General features: G+C 37.2%; 1 protein-coding gene across 3 annotated transcripts in view; it reads right to left on the reverse strand.

Annotated features, from left to right (window-relative positions):
• The window catches only part of HHIP (hedgehog interacting protein), a 96,383-nt gene that overhangs the window by 70,358 nt on the left and 4,555 nt on the right, over positions 1-21,470 (reverse strand). For all 3 annotated transcript variants that reach the window (XM_082611630.1, XM_082611629.1, XM_082611628.1), the window contains exons 2-4: positions 19,247-19,439; positions 13,194-13,350; positions 12,295-12,496 (exon numbers count right to left, since the gene is read on the reverse strand). In XM_082611630.1, the coding sequence (XP_082467756.1) occupies positions 12,295-12,496; positions 13,194-13,350; positions 19,247-19,439 (552 nt within the window). The remainder of the gene's footprint in view (positions 1-12,294; positions 12,497-13,193; positions 13,351-19,246; positions 19,440-21,470) is intronic.

Below are 21,470 nucleotides of genomic sequence, written 5' to 3' on the forward strand. Positions count from 1 at the left end.
ATAGGGTAAATTTCTAAATATTTCTCCAAGTGTTGACGCACTGACAGTTGGAAATGAAAGGAAGCTCAGCTATTACTGATTCGCTCATTTTACAGAGAAAAATTGAGGCTCAAGTGGTCAATGACTTGCCCGTTGGCACAAAGCACTTTCAGAGCAGAACTAGTATCAGGAGTCAGTATTCTTCTCTCCGTCCCTCCTTCCACTCCTGCCCCGCCTCGCCGGCTATCTCTACACCGCTGCTATTGATCTTGTTTAAAAGGGCTTAAGTCATTGCGGCAGCTTCTCTTTGTTGCGGAGCATGGGCTCTAGGCGCGCGAGCTTCAGTAGTTGTCGCTCACAGGCTCAGTAGTTGTGGCTCGCGGGCTCCAGAGCGCAGGCTCAGTAGTTGTGGTGTACGGGTTTAGTTGCTCCGCGGCAATGTGGGATTTTCCCGGACCAGGGCTTGAACCCATGTCGCCTGCATTGGCAGGTGGATTCTTAACCACTGCACCACCAATGAGAGGCCCGCGCACTGCAACAAAGAGTGGCCACTGCTCGTTGCAGCTAGAGAAAGCCCACGCACAGCAACGAAGACCCAACGCAGCCAAAAATAAATAAATAAAATAAATAAATTTATTTAAAAAAAAAAAAGGCTTAAGTCAGACCATGTCAGTCTTCTGTTCAAAATCCTCCAGTGATTCCCCCTTTCACTCACAGGAAAAGCCAAAGACCTTAGGAGAGCATGTAAGACCCTGCATCATCTGATGCACACCTTCCACCCCACCAGCACCACATAGGCGCTCTGCAATCTTATCTCCTATGATGACTCTCCTCTTCTGTCACTCAGCTCCATGGTATGTCCTCCCCAGCACACCAAGTACTGCCCACTTCAAGGTCATGGTGTATCTTTACCTTCGAACCCAGGTTTGAAAACTTACCACCCTGTTATCCCTACACATTAAAGACATCATGCTTCCATTAACTGGAACCTGAAGTCTCACTTCATGCTGAGTTATGCAGCTTTTAAAAATTAACTGGAGTGATGGTGACCTTCCAGAAAGGTGAGTGCACCTATTTGTCAGTGTGGTAGGATGCCCAGTGGGCTCTGCCTGTGTTTCTGTATCAGTGCAAAGGAAAAAAATCAGAATAAAGCAAAGTGAGCCCCGTGCTCTCTGAGCCTGGGCAATGGTGGAGTTGCCAATGCCTGAGCCACACTGACCACTTCTCTTTACCATAATTTTCTTGGAAAATGTTGGAGACTTGCACTGCTTTCTATTTCGCAAAATTTTAGAGCTAGAAAAGACCTAAGGTATCATTTAGCCTAGTCCTCTGATTTTGAAGATGAAGACATAGAGAATCACAGAAGGTTAAGCAGATTGCTCCAAATCACACAGCCACTGGCCAACTCCATGCATGAGCGCCATAGCCACTCAGAGATTAGTTCTCACACGTACCCAACTGAGGTGGGATATTACAGGAAAGAGACACAGGAGGGAACAAAAGCATTGACATTTTGATGCTGTCGCCAAAGTTTTAATACTTACAAGGGAAGAAGCTCACCTAGTTAGTCATGCCCATAAGCCTTTTTTGGTTGTTTTTCTTTCTTTGTTTCATTTCTCTGCTTTTATGCAGAAGTTTTATATGTATTGACATTTAATCAAAGTCAAAATCTTAAAATACACACACACACACACAACCTTCCTTGGACAAGAAGACATTGTCTTTAGGTTGCAATGAAGGAACTTATGCAATTAAAGAACTATGCCAACTATTGGGTAAATCTTTTTGGAGCTGCCTACATTACTGCAAGTCACAAAATCCTAACTAAGATCAGCCCCAGGGTAGTGCGCGTGGAAACCCTGGGCGTAAATATATTATTAATGTCACGGGGTCAACCTGGTCTTCCAAACTCCTGGAGATTTAAACAGAAGCTTTACCAGTGGTACCGGGTAACACCACAGACTAGGTAAGAGACAGAATGAGCTACGTGGCTTTTTCAACCTCAGGTTACAGGCTTGAGTCCAGTCTAGGCCAGTAATTGATAACTTATGACAGATGTTTGGTGACCTGTGTGGGAAGGGAGTCAGTTCAAGTTTTGTTTCCCTTTTCCTGAACAGGTGTGTTCACATCCATCCACAAAGATGTTTGTACTGTGGGAATCTCATCACCAAATCTTTCGTAGAAAGGCTAAGAATTTAATGGGAATTAAATTCGGTTATCTTTTTATCCTCTTAAGGGTTAGTGCTCTCCTAATTTTTTCCAACCTCAAGCATCTTCCCTTTGCTCTCTGTACATAGTCTTTTCTTTTTTTAAGGAATTCTTCTGAACAGTTTCAAACTGTTGGCTAAGAGTTCTTAGAACAGATGTGTTTTCCCTATCTAGAAATAGCCTGAGGACAGATGTCATTTTATTTAACTGTGTGATCCATTTGGATCAAAGGTGCTTTAGGATAAGAGGTTGGTTTGGAAACAGCTTATTAGAATTTTTTTTAAAAAGTACAGAATTTAGTTACTCTTAAAGAGAAAGCCAGAATATTCAATATTTGAATATTTGGAAGGAATATTCTTTTCTCAAGAATTTTGTGACAATATATAAACCTTTAAGATCCTTTGTCATCATGCTTTATTTTTATATTAGTTTCAGCTTATTGGGTTCAGTTTTACAAGCAGATTAAATATAATGTCAACCACAAGCAACCATGGTATTAGTTTAGATCAAATTTATTGATGTTCTCTTTTTCTGTTTTTGTGCTACTACATATATGTATGATAGAATAATTAGCTCATATTTTTTGTCTTAAACAAATAATTATTTTTTACAGATTTTCTGTGATTTGAAATTTAGGCCTCTGGAACTGCACAACATTTTAAAATGAGTAAATGGATGAATTTAAAATTAGTTGTATACAACATGCCCAGATAGAGTAAAATGAAAATTCACTAGGAAAAAGAGTCAAATTTTACTCCTTTTGGATGGTAATTCCCGAAAGCCACTGTGGCCATATATATTGTCACCTAGTATCACAAAGAAAAGCTGGGATAGAAAATAACATGATTTAGAAAAAGATGTTCTCGAACTTTTCTCATTATAACACATTACAGAATGGTCTCAATAAATAGCATTTCCAAGGATGATTTTGATTTCTAGACAGTGACCCAGTTTTTCAAAATGTCCTCAGTTCTGGCCACTTTGATATTATGATAGTTCAACATAATTGCAGACTTTCAGACTTCAAAAACAAAACAAAACTAAACTAAATGTCAATTGGCGAATACTACCAACAAATAAATTAAAATGTATTATAGTAATTGATAACATATTTACGTACATATTTATTTTACATAAGTATTATATATTATATACAAAAATCTCTATATATATTTAGTATATAAATGTAAAGATGAAAGAAGTCTGTTAAAAGGCAAATGCTACATAAACAAACTCCCAAAATTGGTCTTAGGTAAGAAGACAAATCAAGGAGCAAACATGCTTACAGATTTAGGAAGCTTTCTGTAAAATACTGAGTTGATGTGATAGGAAAAGGGTCTACTGCAGCCTGGGGTCTGTGAGGGAGGTAACTGAGATCATTTCATTTATATATTCTTGCACCTGACCTCTAGCACATTTCATGATAAATTAACTAATGTCTGTTATGTTGTTTAATTCTGAAACCTTCCTTTAAACTTCTCTCTTCCCTGACCTCATCTGCTTCTTTTACAAAAATATTTTGTTGAGTAATACACTCTTTGTATCATGACATTACATGTTAATTTCAGAGCAACTTTGCCCAATTGCTCCCCTCCCAAATCCTGAGATTCTAAATCTGTGCTTTGAGCAATTGTTGCTGGTGGGCAAAAATATGTGCTTTCTTAGTTTTCAGTCTCAGTATATTTCCTTTGCAAATCCTACAATTTATTAACTCTATGGCAGAGTGACACAAACCATGTTCCAAAATAAACACACAAAAAGACCTACATTACTATAATATCCAGGTTGAGAAAAACTACTCTGAAAGCAAGGAAATGCTGAGGAAGCTTGCTGCTGTACTCATGGGTCAGCTGCTTTGTGCTTAATCATCGTCAGGCATGTGCTCTGAGAAACTCCAGACCTGGGGGGCTTTGCATAATGAGGTAGGTAGCAATGCCCTACACCTAATGCCAAGAGGTGATGATCTAAAAATGAAGATGTTCTCTTCCTCCAGTTATACATTTTGATAAAAAATATATTCTAGGTTTATCTTTTTGAATGGAAGTAAACCCACGTACATACATCAGTATAACTTTGTTTCCATAAGACTGCCATATAATTTTGGTGCAAATGCTAACACTCTCATGGAATTTTCATAAATTGTCATCTAATCCCATATGAGGGGGACTGTTAAATACTACAGACTATAGTTAACTGTGGCCACAGGAGCTTGTAAGTCATTCTGAGGGCTGGGCATCTTTTCCTTTCCTTCCTCTTCTTTTCATGTTAGTGTAATAGATGCTGATAGCAGCTAATGCTTACAAAGTACTTCAGATTCATGTGAGATTGTACACGTAAAGTCGTAGGTGCAACCTTTTGTCATCTCTATTCTACAGATGAAGAAACCAAGCCTAGAGGTTAAATAATTTGTCCAGAGTCAAACAACCAGCACGTGGCATGAATGCAGTGACTAGCACCCAAGTCTGTATGCTTGACATTAGATCTAGGCCCTCAGCCTCCCCACTGTCCTGCGAGCCAGGACGAGCAGCACTGAGCATGTCTACACCAACCGTCATCCATCTCTGCTTCTTAAACGTGCTACCCAATCTTTCCTCCTGTGCAGGGGCTGCTGATCAAAAGCACAGTGCAGCACAGCACCGTGGTTGACAGCATGGCGTCCGACAAATGCCTTGAAAATCCGGCTCTGCTACTGGCTCTGTGGTGTTCTCTCGGGCAGTTTCCTTAACTTCTGGGTCTCAGTCTCTTCATCTGTGAAATGGGTTATGCATACCTGCCTCACAGGGTTACCAGAAGGATTACAGAGGTACTCTATGTAATGGCTTGGCAAAGTAAGGGCTTAAAAGAATGGTGGTTATGATTAGTAAGAGAGAAGACTAGAGTACAGTAAGTCCCCTACATATGAACCTTCAAGTTGCGAATTTTGAAAGATGCAAACAGGCGTTCCATCAACGTCAGGCGTGAGTGAAATTGCCGCTTGCCCTCCGTCTCCTATTGCTGACGACCCTTCAGCTCTATCCTCTCCCACCTCCTCTCCCTCCTCCAGTCATAACTCTTCTTGCCTGTTCACTCAATGCCAGACCCTGTATGCCAGCTGTTGTACTGTACTACTGTACTTTTCAAGATATTGTATTGTAAGATTAAAAATGTTTTCTTTATTTTTTGTGTTTGTTTTTTACGTGTTATTTGTGTGAAAAGTATTATAAACCAATTACAGTACAGTATATAGAGCCGATTGTTATTTGGGTACCTAGACTAACTCTGTTGGACTTAAGAACAAATTGGACTTAATGAACGCACTCTCGGAACAGGACTCGTTCGTATGTAGGGGACTTACTGTATTCTTGCTAACAACATGGCTGGCTTGAAGACTATCTTTAGTACTGGGAAAGAAAAGCTATTGACTGTCTCTAAAAGGGAGTACTGTGCTACCTTCTACTACTTAGAGGCAGTTTTGGGACACCTGTGATTTCCTTTTCATTAGATAATAGAGCCACTGGAAAGTCGTGCCAACTGGTATCACCAGCAGCCCTTCTCAGTTCTCTTTCTAGTCAGATACAGCGAGGTGATGGCTGCCACGTCCAGACAGATGCTTTTGAAAGATGGCAGTGACCTTCTCTAGGGTGCAGATTTCTTGGTTTTTCACTTGTTTTAAATGATTACCATAGGACTTCTGAGATTTATAGGCTCTATTTCCTTTGCCCTTCAAGTCTTAGATAAATATAAAGACATTCATGTAAAAGCTTTCCTCACCTCAGCTGTGACTTACGGGGCCTAAAATGTAGGAGAAAGCAGGTCTTTCTTTACTCAACTGGAGGGACCCTGCATACTGCAGTTTTGACTTCAGTGAAAAAAAAAAACATGATGCATACTGGAGAGTACTTTATAGATTAAACCAGTTTATACTGGCATACACCATATCTGTGTCCATTGACATTTATTAAAATGCTTTATCAGTAGAATTGCAAATGCCAAAGTAAAAAAGTAAGAGCACCAGAAATGAAATTAGCTTAACCAAATGAAATTACATTGAGATTATTTCACATGACCAAGGGACAAAAAAAATATTTCTCTGTGGACTTTTGTATTAGATTTAAAATGTGATTAGACTTATTTAAAAATTGAAAACAACATTTATCTCAGAGTACAGGGCATTCTGATGTAGGATCAGCAACACTCAATAAAATAAATTTGGGTTTAATACCACATCATTACTACCTTGATATATCTATAAAAAAACAAAAACACAGTAAAAAATTTTACTTGCGGATCTATATTTTAATGGTTTGGAACCAGAATTTTAAACTACCCCCAAAAGAAGGAATTTAAAAGTTTTTATCTGAGGGAAGACTCTTCAATTAACTTTCTACCACTTTTAGAATGAATTTATCTAATGGTTATTTCTACCACTACAGCAATTCTCTTTCAGATGAGATTTAATAAATTCTAATGCAGTAGTTTGATAGGTCACAAACTTAAAAATATCACATATACAAAAAATTCCAGAATGGTGACTCTTCTATTGTAATATTTATCAAATATATTAAATATACTGCTGTTTCCTTTCAACCAAACACACACTTTCTTTCAACCTAAAGCATGCTTTAAAGCAGAGTTCTAACAATTTTCCTGAGGAAGCATTTGATATGGGACCCAATCACTGCCACATACATGTGTACGTGTGTGCACACATGCATGCTATGTTTCCAACATCAGTTCTGCAAGGTAAATTGCTTCTCATTTACGTTCTGACTCATTTCACTTGAAAAAAAATACGCTAGCATTGCATGGGCTGCCATAAGATCACCAGTTAAAGACAGAGGAAAATGTAAAAGGAAGGGTCTCTGACAAACTTCAGAAAAGTAGGACATCAATCCCAATGGGATGATGAGCAATGGAATTCACTAAACTTTCGCTGCTCATAATTATGCCTGTGATTTACAAGTATGTGAAATCAGAGGCTGCCCGGCCGGGTCCTGCCCCGGCACACACTGCGTCCTCCTCCACATGCTCTTGTGGCTCCCGGGCACCTGGGCCACTGTCTCTCAAGAGCCCCAGCATCAATGGGCTCAGTCACCCGGACAATCAGCAGCTTTCAGCCTTACGTCCTCTCCTCCCCCGGTAAAAGGACTGCTTCGAAAAGCATCTTTTGAAATGAGGATCCAAGCAGATAGAGAGGGACAGGAGCCCAGGCACACTTGTTCCAATGATCGACAAGTCTTTAGCTCTGTCTGCTGCAGGTGCGAGCCTCTTGGTCCTCTGACTGCCCCTGAGAACTGGGGTGCAGAGAACGGTGTGTGTCGGCTTCCCTGGGGGGTCCACCCTGTAGGTGACAGGCGCAGGCTTGTCTTAACTGCCACACACATGCAAAGCTAAGGCTGACTTTCAGATCCTTGGTGGTCAGGGGAAGTCTGGTAAGATTAGACTAGAGTAACTTCTGGTGTAACAAGGGTTTTCAGATATAAGAGCAAACTACATATTTTAGGAACAGGAATGAGAACAGTTTTGCCAACTATCTGAATATCAAATTCCCAAAAGGAACAAAAATAGGAAAATGTAATAGGTAAAGCAATTGTCCAATTAGAATGAATTGTTGAGTTTTTTTGGAGCACAGGCTCCGGACGCGCAGGCTCAGCAGCCATGGCTCACGGGCCCAGCTGCTCCGCGGCATGTGGGATCTTCCAGGACCGGGGCATGAACCCGTGTCCCCTACATCGGCAGGCAGACTCTCAACCACTGCGCCACCAGGGAAGCCCAATTGTTGAGATTTTTAAGTGTCATTTTCCGAAACTTTCTATCAAGAATCTTACAATGCTGACAGAGTTAACTACTCATCTCCTCCCTCAGAGTGGACAAGTAATATGTGTAAGTCAGTTAAATGACAGAAGGTACAGGACAATGACAACTGGTGTCCAACCATTGGCTCTCAGTGGTCATTTCAGTAATATGACTTGGCCATGGATGGGCAGAGAAAATGTGTCTCATTCCTTATTCAACTGATCCAGGGGTCTGGCTCAGTCTAGACCAGTGCTTCTGAAATTCCCTGTAAAAGCTTTAAAAATGTACCAAGGCCCGAGTCCTAACTCTACATATTGTGATTTAATTTGGGCAGGAGAATTTTCTAAAGCTCCCAGGTGGTTCTACTCTGCAGCCATTTTTGAAAACCACTGGTCTATCATCCTCAAGGACTTCAAGTGGATGAGGCTGGTTCTAGTACTTCCAGAAGTTCTGACTAGTAATTCAGATATAAGCTCAATTTAAAGATTTCAAATCACCAGGATCTTGGAATTTCCCTCTTTGGGAAAAACAACATCAACAACAAACAAGGTATATGCCCTCCCCCCGACACTAGACATACAAAATGAAGATTTTAAAGTTTGCTCACCAGTTGGACACTTGAGCCATTCTTCATAGCATCAGTATGAGTGGTCAGCTTGTACAATGCACTAGCACCAAAGATCTAGAAAACCACTATCTAGCTTTAAAACCTATTTTTGACTTACTCTTGGCAATTTCACAAAGCTCAGTTTTCTAGGATTTGAGCTGTTGTGAATGGAATCACCTCTTCCTAAATGGCAGTTTAAATTCATATGGAATAGAGTTTACTCCATTAATCCAACTCCATAATTTATTTTCTGTAGCAGAAAGAAGTCAATTCTTTAGCGGGTGCTTTGCATTTTTGCACAAAACTTTTGCTCGGTGAAACTTAGTTACACTCACAGGGTACTGAAATCTCCTATAATCTGGGTGTTAGATAAAAACCAGATGCCATATTTTTAGCTTCAGTCAGGACCCATTTAGGGAGGAGTTTTCCAAGTTCCCCAAATGACTGGCTCTTTGCTGTTGGTATCAGAATCAGGGCTGGTAGAGATTTAAGGAGATCAACCAAGTCCAGCTTTTTGCCACAAAAAGGCCAGTCCTTAACCAGGTGACAGATATCCCTGTCAATTCTTAATTGACAATTAGCAGAAAAGGAATTCCAAATTCCCTTAGAGCCAGCACTAGCTTTTAGAAACTCTTATAATCAAGAGTTCCTTTTGATGTCTGATTTAATATACTCATACTGGTCATGAATTAATACCATGGGGGGATCATCACTGTGGTTTGTCCTGTATTTATTTCAAACGTACCAAGGTTGGGTTTCGTATACATTATTAATTCTGTGGTTTGAAAATTGCAATCAATACTTTGGTCTGTTAAAACAGCTTTATTCCCTCTCTTAGGATTTTTAAAACTAAAAGACTAGAGAAGTGATATGCATAATAATTTATGAAAATTCCTATTTGCATTATTAATGCAAAATGATCACTGACAAACACAGAATACACTAACTGTACACTAACATGAACAACTAACTATTCACATATCAAGAAGCCTGAAAAATGACTGTGAAGTAGCTGTGATAATGTTTTCCCTTCAGAAGTCTCTGAGGGGCATACCACAAAAATCAATGGCATAATCCTAATCAACTCATGAATGTGTTGGCATCCACCCCATCAAACCAACAGTAGCCACTTCTAACACTTCCAATCTGTGACTTGTGACAGGAGTTCCTTGGAGACTGAGATAAAGGCCAGTTGTTGTATAAGTTACCCGAAGTGATAAGGATGTGGTCTTGTTACTCCCTTATCAGTATACACTCAAATATCCATGTGATAGATTCCTATCTTATAGATATCACTAGTGCCAAATGCTAAGGGAATCCAAAATATGTACTTTGAAATATGTCTTTAATGTAGAAATATGTATTCTATCAATACATATGTAGAAGAATGGATTTGGAAGTTTATTTGAAGCCCCAGAAGCCCTGCAGCTCTCCTAGGAAAGGTAGGCCAAAACGGGTTCTGCAGAATTCCTAGAGGCCTGCAGAACGTACTGCAGAATCATGGCACTGTCATAACCGAGTTCGTATAATTTTACTGCATGATGAGATGTCTCAAAGTCAGAGAAGACACACTTTCATTCATATCCCAATGAATGGGTGTAAATGAAGCGGGCGTTTGAAGTAACTCTAATTAGAAGCAGGGCATTCTTTAGGCAGTTAAATTGAAGTAGAAACAAGAACATCAGTTTTTTCCTTCTTACAACAAAATTTTCAAGTATTCTGAGCCCATTTCTTTCACCTACATTTTATCATACACAGATTTTTAATACCAACATTTTAAGTAAAATAGTATTTGAAAACTATGTATTATTCTCTCAAATACCCAAAGATATATTAACTTTTAGAGCAAATTGGCAACGTGTATTGTGGCATATGTCCTTCAACTCAGTAATGCTCTTTCTATCAGTGAATTTTAAAGAAATCATCCATGATCAGGTTAAATAATATATACAAGAGTGATAAATAACATTATTTACAACGATAAAAGGAAAATACTGGGGGTCTTCCTAAATATCTCATAATAAGGAAATGGAACACTCAAAAAAGATAAAAAACTAAGTTTTTGAGAAAAGTTTCCAAATCCGGTAACATACTCATGACATACTGTTAGGTGAAAAAAGAAGGCTAAAAAGATGTATATATGGTTTGATTTCAATTTTATTTTAACACTTCTTAGGAAAAAAGCTATAAGAAAACATGTTCTTCTTCTGTTTCCACATTTATTAATATGGACCTGTGTTACTTTTGTAGTCAGGAAAAATTCATTTAATTTTAATATAAAAACTGGAAGAAAGTATATCAAAATGTTAATAGTGATATTCTTTAATTGATGGGATGATAGGTGATTTTTTAAATACTTTACTTTCCCCAATTTTTTATTTTATAGAGAGCATGTTTAACTTTCAAGGCCAGTAAAACACTCGTAGTGAGTAATGCACTTGCTGCTGCATCTTTATTCCTTCCTCATGAGGTACCCCTTGCAACGAGTTCTCAGAACACATTTCAGAATGTATTTATTGAACTCTGATGTGCAAAACACTAATGCTTTATTTTAAGAGACTTTGGAGTATTTGCCGTGAATTGTAATGAAACATTTTATTGGGAGAAAGTTGAAACTACTGATTGAAACAGCTTTTCCAAATGATCTGTGTCTTGGTGCCAAAGTCCTTTTCCTTAAAGGACCACAAGTACCATAAAAAACTTCTCGTATGCAGTATGTCTTGGTGTTGCTGTCACAACATGGCCTTGAGGCTGGGTGGTCCCAACAATAGGTATTCTCTGTGCTCTAACTGAGTCACCCTAATTATTTCATGTGGTAGATATTGAATAGATAGATGTTGAATATATTTATATTTTTTTCTGATTCGTTTCTGCTGGTTTTGATGTTCTTACCTTTGAATAGAGCTTAACAAAGCAAAGAGGGGCTTATTTCGATATGAGTAGCAGAGTATAAATCCTCCTTTGATTTTTTTTTCCAGTTTAGAAAAAGATAACCGGTTCTGCCCCAATCATACTTAATTCGTTTCATTCTAAAACAGTCATGAGCTGTTAAATGTCTTAATTTAGAATGCCACAATTGGCCTTATAGCTTAGTACTGCTAATACTGTACTGGGTTACTCTCTTGTGAAATAAACTTGACAATAACTTTATTTATATACCTACTAGATTATTTTAACATGAGAATTCAAATTGGAGAAGTGGGAAAGAAGGCAATAGATGTGCTTATATATTATAAAGGTGGCTAATTATAGATAAAAATATCTGACTTACCTGTAAAAATATTGTACAGGGAAATCACAGTATAAATAGCATTTTTTTATGACACAGACTCGAACACAGATGCGGTAAAAGAATGATTTGCAATTGCCAAAGTAACCCAAAGACCTCTTTGTTTCTGCTAGCAAATGCTGATATACAATTCTAATGCCTGTTAAACAATATTTAAACAAATACTTTATAAAACCAATAATTAAGTATGTAAATTACATAGGGAAACCATGTCAAAAATATCAATCTGATTGCACTGCTTAATAGTCACCAAATAACATTAAAAATTTAATGTCATCGTCCCGATTTAGTTGCCATAATTATTGTTCCCTTATGTTGTCTCCTTATTTTCTCCTATATTATTTCTTTTATTACAAAGAAATACCTTTAGTGAGGAGAACACTAAAATAAAATTAACATAGCCAGAGCAAAGATAAATAAAATTTAAAAAGCCAACCTTTATTCCACTTTGAACAAGTTTGTGAATGTCCAAATAAGGCTCCTTGAAAATTTCTCCTTCAGGGGTAAGTATCTTCACGTAACCTTCTTTTTCCAGAATGAAGAGACGGTGTGAGCCATCCCCACTATGCAGGGCGCTGACGGGCTGGCGCAGCCCACTCACAACCTCCTGAATACAGAAGCAGTTGTGTTTGTGCTTTCTAAACAAATTAAAGAAAACCAGTAAGCTTTTCTTGAGATGAAGGAGGTAAGGGATGCACTTAGCATCCTTTTCAAAATATATTTCCTCTAGGAATCAACGGTTTTGATAATCATGAAGGGCTGCTAACCCAAGGTCACACTCTGATTCTTTTAAATTCTTTTCAATGAAAAAAAAAAAAAACCAAAAAAGCCTTCTATTAGGAAGTAAAGGAGAGAATCAAAACACATATGTATTTTAAAATTTCACAAGCTCACTATCTCATCTTTCAGTGACTCTAATTAAAACTGACTTTACTCACAATAATTAAACCTTACAGAAAGGCACTCAGAGAGAAAGTTCTAAGATCTATTTATAAAACTCTGATTTGCTACTACTAATTGTGCTGAATGTTTCCACAGTGCCATAAGCTAATAACTATCATAAAATTCAAGTTTAAAACTATACTCATAAAATTCCCATGAATCAGAGAGAAGCCAAGCTCATAACAGAAGATTAGTAGTCTCAGCATTAAAAGTATTTAAGCGAATATGATTTTAGAGAAGCAAACTACCAAAAAGAAAACAAAAAGCATCTGGAGGATATAGCTGCTGGACATGAGCATAGCCAGTTGACTCATTGTTAAAACCACAAGACTTGTCGGGTTTTTTCTTTTTTCTTTTTTTTTTTAAGATTAAAGAACATTTATCTTTATGAACCTGCTGATCTCTTCCACTTTGTCATATTCTTCCATCTGGTCCAAGTAGTTAGATGCTGGTCCTCTGATTTGTTTTCTTGGGAAATCTGGAAAGCACAAGCCACCATCTTTTCTTGCATAGTAAAAGCAAAACTCATCAGCAGTAGTTTGAAGGAAACCTTTAAAAATGTAAAAGGACGCCTTAGAAATATTTAGTGTCATGGTAAAAACAGCACATTTGAAAGACAAAATATAGGTAAAGAATTTTTTAGGAACTATATGAATATTCTAGGGAAATATATAGACAAAAACCAAAAGGTAAGAAGAACATATTTTTTGGCTTGGGATTTCCATTTCTTTTTTAACCAAAATTTAAAAATTGCAGTAAAAGTGAAATGATATTGTATTGGATGTCTTAAAAGGCTCATATGAAACAGAATTGATACGAACACAGCATTAATCTTGTTATTGCGTTGACTCTATTTTCAAGCCTCCCTGGTTACCGTATGTTGTACTTTCAAGCTCATCTGATTACTATTCAGCACTTTTCTCCCACAGTACTATTCCTAAGAAGAACAAATTGCGATCAGGAAAGAGATAGACCATCGGGAGGCAGTTTGGCTCATTTTACAATTCTTATTGTATTGTCACTCATATATGATTAAATAATAAATTAGCTACTATCCCAAGGTCATTCATTATATGCTACAGTAAATGACTGACTCCCTGCATTGATCAAGCAATGAATTGATGCCAGTAACAGAGGCTCTATATTCAAATGTGTTGGTGCCTTTTTCTTGCTCACTTACTGGAGACAATGATTATTTTATAATACAAAAATTTTCTTTAAGATATCCTTTCAATATTCTCAAGCAGAATAGCTGACACACTACCCCTCAATGAAAAAAATATTAAAACGAGCCAAAACAAAAATGCAGAATACACTTAAAAGGATGTGAAAGACCTTTTTTTTTCATTTCTTACATAGTAAGAATTTTTATCAAATAAAAAGTTGAATAAGAAGGTCCTATTACAAAAAAAATTTTGATGTTTCTTTTACAATTTGAATTAATAAGGTAGGTTTTTATTGGGGGGAGGGCATATTAATTAATCAGATTCACTTCCATATTCTGATGATTTTGCTATTAAAATATGATGTTGCTATCAGAGTTGACTTTATATGATGCCCAAAATTCCTGCTTCTGTTTTCATACCTTTAATTATGCTCAAGGTCTTGATTTTTACCTAACAAATTAGATTATTATACTCCCAATCAGCTTTGTAACAAAGGCACCTGGTAACTCAGGTGAGGTTTAGAAGTTGTATAATGGATGCAAGTTTGCAAGGATTTGCAAGAACAAGAATTTGGGGACAACCAAGTGAGGCACATCAATGGAACATGAAAGACCCTAAAAAGTTGATTTTCTGTGAGCTTGACCTAGGTCCCCTCAAACCTAAAGCTAATCTTGGAATCCGTGGGTCCCAGATGGTTAAAATATAATATACATTTTGACCTAACTTTTGGGTGAAATGGATCACCCCTAAATTTCTGAGACAAACTCTTCAAGGCCAATATCTGACTCAACTACTGGGAAACATCTTGTCTTCGGGAAACTGGCAAGTAAAAGCAGATGTCCTTGGGAGTGTGTGTGTGTGTGTTGTTGGGGAGGTGGGCAGAACTGGGAAGGAGGCAAGGAGGCTGTCAGCTGGGGAGGAGGCCATCTTTCTTTGAAAAAATCCAGGGATTAGAAATTGGGGAGAGCAATGACGGCTGCAACAGCTTTTACTCATCTTCCGCAATTCACTGTTTGCAAAAGATAACTTTTCTCCTCCATTCTTTAATGGCTAAGCATCAGATGAAAAGTGCCTGGTAGTGTGAAATAATTCTGTTTGAGGTAAAAAGAAGAGAAGGAAAACTGAGTTGCTAAATCAGACTTTTCACAGTTTGGGGCTAGAAGTTTTGGGGGGCTAGGTGTTTTATATATAAATATATAGAGATATATAGATATCTACATATCTCTATATATTTACCTTCATGCAGGGAGTTCTCCATGTCAATCTGATGCATGCAGGAAGACTGTCATACTACGGATCTATTTATAACTGAATGTGTGAAAGAGAACTTTTGTTTTAATGTGATTATTTGCCTGCAGGGGTCACAGAAAAATTCCAAAGTGCAATTCAGAGGAAATTTTGAGTTTGCTTTTTAAAAAAATATCTGTTTTCCAGCATTACAGTCTGCAAACCAATACCATCTTAAGGGGAAATTAATGAACAATGCCGGTGGCTAATTCCATTTTATAAGGAATTATTAGCTGGGGACAAACATGAGGAAATGAGAAATCATTTTCGAATGGAACATCTGAAGATGAATGAGTACAGATTCATAAACTCTGTCGCTCCAGAGATACTATGCTCTCTTAGCAAATTAAACAAAACAAAACAAAACAAAACCAGAATGTTAACAATGAATTATTCTGAGCTTTTTACAGTATTGAGACAAACTGAACAATCTAAGTGGGAAGAAGGGAGCCAACTCAGAAGACTTTTGCATAAAAATCCGGGCATTTTTCTGACAATGATGTTACTCTGAATGGAAACATCTAATACTTTTGTTAGTACTTTACCTTAAATGACCCGATTTTATAAGCAGGGATGAGTAAGATATATTTTCCTGTGAAGAACTCAAAGAGATCTGGTTTCAGGACATGGGGCTAACATTTATTGTCAGGGAAGATATAATTTACCGAATGGTACCCTTCTGTTTAGAAGGAAACACTGAAGAGCATTTTACTGAAGGTGTGCAGCTCACCCTGGATCATCATAATATGATGAAGCCCACTAACAATGGAAGTACACTGATGATTCCAGCAGCTGTAATTTTTTTATAACTCCTGATAATTTATCAAATGTTTTGGAACTGTAACTCTTCTCCTGGATCATAAACCCAGTCCCACTATACCACAAAGCACCCTATAAAATACTGACATATAAATAAATATTCTCTGTGCAGTTTTCTAAGCTCTAGCTTTTCTCTGAGCATGTATGCTACAGAAAAGTTATTTTTTCCTCAGTATATATGCTGTTCATCATGATAAGGAAAAAATGAAAAAACCCTACCATCTGTAAGGCTTGCACTAGAGAGCATTTTCTAGCAGAGGGAGTAGACATTGGTGTATTCATATATCTGCTCTGGTTTGTTCTCTTGGGCACTGATGAGACACACGTGTAAGATATCTGACTCGGTCAGGAGAGGCTGTGGACTCGAGAAACTCAGTGGAATCAAATTCTTGACCTTGGCCTCTTTAGCAATGGGATTAAACCAATTGAACTAATTGTGCACAGACAGATACTTCACACTACCATAACCTACAGATGAGATATCATGGTCCAAGAGTGATAAAAATCACTATGATAACAAGTATAAAGGGAGAAGCAAGGCCCAGAGATGTCCTTTCCTATCCTTTCCACAGAGGGTAGTTATTAGGTCATCGTTTAGTGAACAGCAAAGCATCTCCTCTGTTCCTCGTAATTCAGGCAAAAGACCCATGGTATTGAGAATAGAGTTCCTGTTTTTTTTTTTTTTAATGAAATTTGGGTATTTTTTTTAGAAGTTTTAAGAGTTTATCTCCCTAAGTAAAGTCACAACAGGAGAATATTATGATTAATAAAACTCTAGTGTATCCTCACTGTAGTGATTTTTAACTTCCTTTTTTCATTTTTGTGGAAATAAGCAGACCATGAATGTTTCTGAATTAAAGTTTCTAGAGAGTAGCTGTCTTTCAGGTATACGTGTATCCCAAAGTGAGTGGCACTTTCTTAAAGCCAAGAGGGTGAAGCAAAGGGATAGACCGTTTATGTGTTTAATTCTTTACGTATTGGGCAGTGGGGGAAGAAAGGAAGATGTCTCTAGAATTATTTTCTCTCTTTCAACCCCTTTCAGCAGTTCCCTTCTCTTAGCAAACTACAACCCTTAAGGTCCCTTCCTCTTCATGTTTTTGATTTGCAGAAAGATGAGGCTAACAATGAGGATAGTAAAAAAATAAAAATAAAAGAATCACGAAGTAGCTGTTTTTTACAAATTTGAACTCCGGAGAAAGGCAATCCATGTCATTAAATAGACTTAAGAAGGTGAAATTATTACAAATTTTGAGCAATTTCTGAAAAACGAGTGTTCTAGAATTCTAAAGAGCCTTCTCTGCTGGGGGCCAGGGCTGTGGGGAGGATTATCATCTGATTCATCATACTTTAGAAAATGGTAACCTACGTGCCAAGGATCAGTCTGGCTAACAAATTGATCAACCTAAGTAACACAAAGAGTGTGTTATTACAGCTCACTTTTGGGACAAGTATTTAGAGCAATTATTAGCATTTGATGGATGCAGAGGAAGCCCCCTCTGCTCGTTGCTAAAGACTGCTGGCCTGGCCCTGAAAAGTACCCTTGCTGCTCCAGCCACCACTGGAGTGGAGCTTTCATCTGGTTATCTTTCAAGGCAGCCTGGGTGGCCACCAAAAGCACTTGACATCTTGATGCACTTCAGCAGTTTTACATATATACAAACTTTGTAGAAAAATAAATTTGTCATTCGTCACCACATATGTTGATCTGGGGAGTGAGGTGCTTGCAGCTCTGGCTCCTGAGTTGTTTGCTGTGCTCTCTCTTTCAGTGGATATTGCTTTTTTTTTGTTTGTTCTGGAAGCTAAAATACCTTCAAATATAGGAAGCACCTTACACATGAGTCTCTAAATCCAGCCTAGTGGTATTTATCGCAAGTAGATAAAGGTAGATAAAAATGTCCACTGTCAATACCATTTTCAATTTATAGTGGTAAAGGCAAACCTTCCAGACTGGAAATTTGCAGCAAAACTTTATGGGACCTAATCTGTTATCGCTTCTCGGCAGGCCATCTAGGCAACCGTGACCTATTCTACTTTGCTTTGGGGAATGTGATAAAGAGAAAGAAACAGCTGGTTTAAGGAAAGCCTTAGAAACATGGCTATAGTTTAAAAAAACAATAATAATATTTTCACATTGAATGGGTTTAGATACTTGTTATGGTACACCAAAGGAAGCAAGCAACCCTAGTCAAAATGTTTTCTTAGGCTATTAAGAGAGCTCTATAAAAAATACAAAAATCTACCCTTTTCTGGGTCAGAGAAAAAAGTAAAATGTGCATGGCAGTTTAAAAAAATTCTCCAAGTGCATCCTACAGTTCTTAAAGCTTGTCTTGTCCTTCAGTGCCATTGAGTTTTATAAACTGTTAGTTTCGGTAGATTTGTTTGTGTGTGACACTGCCTAACTAAACAGAATCGGTCTCGTTAAATTCGGTTCTACCTCTATGTTGATTCTTCCAACCTAAAGCAACAACCACCAAGGTTTACAAGCTTCTGATGGTAAAATTAATCAATGCCCAAGAGCCTATATGTTTATTAGGGTCCAAAAGATGATAGTGACCAGGTATATCTGGGACATTATAAGCATAAGAACTTGAACTTCTTTTAGCCTATCACTTTCTCATAGTACAAGTTTGGTTACGGCCTTTAACTTCTCCTGAGGCTCAGTTTTCCTCATCTGTCAAATGGAAATGATCAGACCTTTCCTATCTACCTCACAGGGTTTATGAGGAGCAAATTAGTCATTATATATGAAAGTGCTTTGTAAGGTTTACTTTTGGGGGACTTTATTTAAGGAACTACCTTAAAAGTCGGTGGACAATCTGCACTTATGTATCAGCTGTGTAGAAGGGGAAGCTGTCTTGATATCAGCGCTGATGACTAACGACACCAACAAGAAATTTGTGCTGATAATCCAGAGCGTGTCAAGATTACCAGCTGTATTATCCATTTAACAAGAAATGTTAAACACTTCAACAAAACAATGTATTGTTTGTAGGCTGAAATGACAGCAGCAATTTTAGCAGCAATCAAAGGTTCCAAGTTTGGAACAGTTCATTATGAGGTAAAAATAGATACTGTGAAAGGCAGATACATGTTACACTCTCCTAAGCAAGCATTTAGGAACAGGTATCTTGGAAAGCTCTTCTGCAGGAGTTGATTTAATGTATCTATTTTTACCTGGAACATGGCCTCGGCAAGTGTAAAAGAATTCTTTGCAATAGTCTTTGCAGAGCAGGGGAAGGGCCAGGTCTCTTTCCAAGGATTCTGTCTCAGGTGAGAGGAACAGGCTCTGAGAATGTGGAGAGCAAAGTGCACATTTGACTTCCTCCAGTAACTTCCCGCATTCTGTGTTGTTGGTAACAGAAAACATCTGAAAGCCATAAATCAGAAAGAAACTTCTTTTTAGTTCCATGAAGTTAGGTTTAGTTATGTTTCTTGGTCATCATGGAAAGAGAAAAGTGTCATTTAGCTTTTGTCTGCAAAGAATCACCAAGTCACAATACAGTATGCCTTTATAAGGACACAAGTGCAATCTCTTGGGTTGGGATGGGAGGGCAAAGGGTAGGGATGCACAGACATGCTTCTTACTCTTACAAATCCAAGTCTGTTTATCTGTCCTTCAGGTGTGAAAAATTAGATGACAATTATGTATAGATTCTTTAACCCTTTTTCTTACTCTGCCTCAAAGTATACACTGACTGATAATTTAACTTTAAAACTCCAAATACCTTTATCCAACGGTATGTAAAGCAACTTTTAAGACATGGCTTATTTGTGTCTTGGGTAAAAATCTATTTCACTTCTGAAATTCCTAACGACATTCTCAAAGATATTACTTGAATTACATTGTTCTCATTTTAATTAATTTTCAATATACAGATTGCATAGGGAAAGTTTTCTAAAGTGGGGGGAAATATCGCCCTTTCATGTTCTATAAAAATAATACCTGAAGCTGAGTCAAACAGGTTTAAGACCAATTTTTATTATTCATTGTATTTTAGCCAGGAAAAATTTTCTAACTAGTTCCTCAGGTATGTTATATACATGAAAAACACAAGAGTTTAATAAAAGTGATTTTGTATAGTATTTAGTGAGTTTCAATGAAAAAGGGCATACTTGTATCTTTGTTTATACAGTATTATTATGTTTTTATATCAATAAGACTAATTTGAGAGTTACTGATTCATTGAGGTTAGTAATTTGCAGATAAAATAGGTTTCAGTGTCTAGTACTAACTTTAAGAACCTGACTTCAGGACCTCCTCTAATAAATATAGAACATCAGCACAATATTTGAGATGTGAAATGTAGTGCTGTCTAAATTAAGCATTGATTTTTCATATTAAAAAACACCATATGGTGTTAAAAAACACCATAATGGGATTGAATTTTATGTTTTCCCAGTTTATATAACTATGTTTATACTTAATTATTTCTTTAGAACTAAGAACTGAAATTAACATTTAAAACTCTAGATCACTGCTTAAAGCAAATATTTCATTCTTAAGTTGAGATTCTAATTTGAGTAAGTTGAGTGAATCATATGGCTTCTATTTTTTAGGATAAAGATACTCTAAGTGATCACAAAATTTGGATCTGAAAGAGCAAAGCAACTAAAAAAAATTGTTGAATACAAGGCATGCTGAAATTTTAAAAGTCCAATAGAAGCTACCCTGTTTTGGAAAAAAAATATATGTGTATAAATATGATGAGTCGTAACTATCTACAATATTCAGAAAAGTTATTATTAATCACAATTATGTTTGCATTTTGGTTTGTATCAATTTATTTAAATGACAATAGCTTAAATGGTTAAAGTTTTCTAAGGGGAAACATACACCAGACACTTAGAATTTGCATTCCAAGAATGTTTTAAATGTCTTTTGTTGTCCATACTCTGGCAGACCTCACCAGATCTATTCAATATTAATACTGTTCAACTTTGTTCTGTTTGTTTATCATACAGCAGTCCACTAAGAACAAAACAACTGTAGGATGCTGAAGCCACCGCTTTTGCTGGCTGAAAAACTGGAATGTAATTACCTTTGGTTTTATGGAGAACATGCATGCTTCGATTTTTTTATAGCTGAAACAAAATGATCCCCATATACTCTCCCAGCTGCTATCCAGGAAGAGCTTGATTTTAGGGCCTCAAGAATTTTGTCTTTTACAATTTTTGGAATGTGTCCTGGCCACAAGATCTCTCATCAAAAGTGCAGAAATAGGATTCAATAAATTATCTGAAATCAAGTCTAATATTATTCTTTGTAAAGTTTCATGCTGTTCCAACCCAGCAGGATGGTAACATTTTGCTCTGTGTGAGGTCTGCAGTGTAAATACCTATTTGAAGATAGATAGAGCCATCATTCTGGCTTTGGTTTCAATGAACCAATAGTCTTACT

Source organism: Mesoplodon mirus, assembly GCF_964341445.2.
Source record: "Mesoplodon mirus genome assembly, chromosome: 2".
Classification (NCBI taxonomy): Eukaryota; Metazoa; Chordata; class Mammalia; order Artiodactyla; family Ziphiidae; genus Mesoplodon; species Mesoplodon mirus.